Source organism: Empidonax traillii, unplaced genomic scaffold (assembly GCF_003031625.1).
Source record: "Empidonax traillii isolate 1590-97213 ecotype Southwest subspecies unplaced genomic scaffold, ASM303162v1 scaffold27:size3997909, whole genome shotgun sequence".
Taxonomy (NCBI): Eukaryota; Metazoa; Chordata; class Aves; order Passeriformes; family Tyrannidae; genus Empidonax; species Empidonax traillii.
In genome coordinates this window covers 3,241,339-3,244,735 of record NW_020955220.1, presented here as the reverse complement: position 1 = coordinate 3,244,735, position 3,397 = coordinate 3,241,339, and the positions used below count along the sequence as shown (strand labels likewise).

At 49.2% G+C, this 3,397-nt stretch overlaps 1 protein-coding gene across 1 annotated transcript in view; it reads right to left on the bottom strand.

Annotated features, from left to right (window-relative positions):
- KIF11 (kinesin family member 11) overlaps nt 1–1,640 on the bottom strand; it is a 20,160-nt gene extending 18,520 nt beyond the window's left edge. The window contains exon 1 of the mRNA XM_027909596.1: nt 1,406–1,640. Within this exon, the coding sequence (XP_027765397.1) occupies nt 1,406–1,617 (212 nt within the window). The 5' untranslated portion in view covers nt 1,618–1,640. The remainder of the gene's footprint in view (nt 1–1,405) is intronic.
- Between the last annotated feature and the right edge of the window lie 1,757 nt (nt 1,641–3,397).

Here is a 3,397-nt window from a genome sequence, read left to right as displayed (position 1 = left end):
TCAGACAGATCAGTTTTTGGGAGTACATTTGGAAACAAACAAACACAAATGCATCTACTTACATGTCTATAAGAAGAACCTAACTTGATGAAGAACAGAAAGGAAGAGCGGAAAAAACATTTACTAGCTCAAGTACACTGAAGCTATTAAAAAAAGAAAAGCTCTACAAAGGGCAAAAGCAAGGGGTTAGAGACTAAATCTTGACATAGAAATTAAGACTATGAATTGCAACAAAAGCAGAACACTACATCATGGACAGCCCTGATGCTACTGTCATATAAAATAAAAATACACTGATATGTAGTGAAGCTACAGAACAAGAGACTAATCAGATGAAAAAGAAAATGATTGCTCTTGACTGTTTCAAACTCAATTGCTTCAATAAATTTAGTCTTTTGCAATAGCCTTGACTCACATCAACACTTTCACCCACCCAATAATATTTGTTTCAGAACCTTTTAAGTTGTATTGCAAAAAAAAGGGAACACTGCTTTAAATGTCTATTTTAATTGTGCATCTGTAAAAGTAGAACTCACAAGATTGAGAACACGATCGCAAAAGGCATTAAAACATAATATGCAAGATAACGTTTGCAGTTCTGGCTCAACATCCCCCTCTCAACTTCTAATGGTTTTTCAAACACTATTCTTAACACATTACGAGTATCACAGCTTTAACAAGTAACGCTTTAAGATTATTTAAGATCTACTATCACTGAGCAATTCTTTTAAGTCACCCCAAAATTACAACGAGAACCTAATTTTATGGTACACGAAATCTATCACTTCATACAAAAAAATAAATGTATATGATCAAAAAGATAGTTGACCATTATTACTTAAACAGTTGACCCCCATCCCATAGCTTATTCGCCTGGAGAGTCCGCACCAATCAAATTATGTTAGGCATACAAGGAAGTGGGGTAGCAACAATTTCATTATCTGTTAAAGCGGAGTGGCTTCCCACGGAGGGCAAAAATTCAGCTTGGGTTTTTGTGCGCCTTGAACACCAGTGCTACTAACTCTGATCTAGCTCTTAAGCTTCCTACACGCAGCTCTACACTGGGCGCGCAACGATTTAAATTCGGGAACTGCAACTTTCCGCCTTTTCCAGCCGTCAGAGCTGGCCCGCAGCAGCGTTCCTGTGCCAAAGTGCCGAAGCCCCGCGGGCACCTGGGGCCGCCTCCCGCGCTGAGCAACGCCCGGGGCGGGCACCCTCGGCGGTACCAGCGGGCACACCGAGACCTACAGCCGGGCGCATGCCTCGGCACAGCCACGGCCACCCCTGTCCCGCGGCGGCCCCGGCGCAGCGCCGCGAACGCCCCGGGCCCGAGTCCCGCAGAGACCGACCAGGGTCCTCGCCGGGGCGGCCCCCAACGCGCGCCCAGGGGAGCCGCCGCACTCACCTGCACCGCACCACCACCTGGATGTTCTTGCCCTTCTCCTCCTTCTTGGCGGTGCCGCCGCCCTGGGAGCCGAAGGAAGCCATGCCGATGCCGGGACTGGGAGCGGAGGCGCTGCCAGGACAGGATGAGCCGCGCGCGCCACCGCCGCTTTGAACCGCGCAGCGCCCGGCCCGGCCAATCAGCGGCGGCCGCGGGGCACCACGGGATGGCATTTCAAACGCGGGCCCCGCCCCCTGAGGGCGGAGATGTCGCAGCGGGGCCCGCAGCGCTCGGCGCCCTGCCCAGCTCGCACCTCCTCCTCCGAGATACCGCCAGGGGCCGGCACGGCCGCGTCCCGCCTCCGCTAAAGCTGCCGCTGACAGCCCCAGGTGTGAGGGCAGCCCAGCTCCTCGCCGCGCACATCAGTCTTCAACAGTCACATCAGCCACGTAGCCCTCCCTGGCAGGTCAAGCCCTCCATTCTTCTGTCCCCGCTGGCTCTCCTGTTAGTCCACTATTTCTTCAAACATCACGACGAAATTGGAGGAGCGTGCCTAGAAAATGGCCTGTGGAGTGGAAGCATTACTTTATCTGCTTAAAAAAATTAATCCCATCTCTAATTTACGCGGTGGAGCACAGCGTCCCCTGTTCCCAGCAGGGCACCTGGTGTGCCTGCGGTCGGTGGTGCCCCAGCCCAGGTTGCCACGTGCCTGCAGCAGAACCGCAGCCAGGCAGACCCCATGCCCAGCCGGGCCATGCCTGCAGAGCTCCACTCGGATCCTCTGTCCCTTGGGCACAATTCAACTCAGGCTGGTCTCCAGCACAACTCATCAGCATCACTGAATTCTATACCTAACTTGCCATATGTTTACAGGTGGGTGTTGCCTGATCAATTCGTGGGAAAGTCTTATATCACAATGAAAGTAATTAAAGGCCCAGGACAAAGCACCACAGGTGCATTACATCCATCCTTTTGCTTCGAAACTAGATCATGTGAGCCACTCACACAGGTGGAGATCTATGACAGGATAACAGGTCTTCTGGGTAGAGGGGAAGAAGCAGATGTTATAGAAGATTCAACTGATCTGACACACTTTTTTCCAACAAAGCTGTACAAGCTCCTACAGACTGTCACACTGTCATCTACCTGTTATGGCCTGTGGTGCTACAGTGTTTTGCTGTTCTCCTAGGGCCTTCCCAGTTCCTGAAATTCAGATTACCCATTTATAATTTTGCAAGTGTCCACACTTTTTTTTCCCCTAAGTTAGCTGCTTTGAAATTTACATCTCCCTCCTCCATGAATTGTTAAAATTAATAACAAACAAATCCTAACCTTTAAGGCTTGCAGTAATTTTTCTGACAGTGACATGAAGCAGCATTACATTACGCTCCTCTACCATTAATCTGAAGAGTTAGAACAATGTCAGAGCCAATCAATCTTATATTAGACACAAAGAACAAGATCGGAGAAATACATTACTTTCACAGAAAAGGACATGAAGCACTGGATTCCTATTTGCTGCGAGCAGAAATTGATCAGAAAGCATTAACATTCAAGAAATTTGGTCTGCCATTGTAAGTGTAGGTTGATGATGCAACAGGACAAGAGCTATGAAAACCTCATAAGGATTAATAACAATTTTAATTTCAAGCCTTTCTGAGACAGTATTTTGTTTGCCCCATACAAGATTTTACTGCTTGCATGCCACTGAAAGCAATACAGCCTGAAAGTATGTATAGTATAGTGTCCCTGGTGGTGCAGTGGCTAAACCACAGCGTTGTCAACGCTGAGATCTGGGTTCGATTCCCGGTTAGGACACTCCCTGGGCAGATGGAGCTCGCTAGCCCTGTAAGGCAATCCATCTACGTCCTGAGGACCTCGCTGCCACCGTCCAAGCGTGCTTGGCCCCGGCAGATGAACCTCAGGATTAAAGGGTGGGCTCAGTTCCGCGCACACTGTGTCTCACCTAAAAAATTCAATGCGCAGGCTGGAAGGTGGAAAGACCTTCCCCGG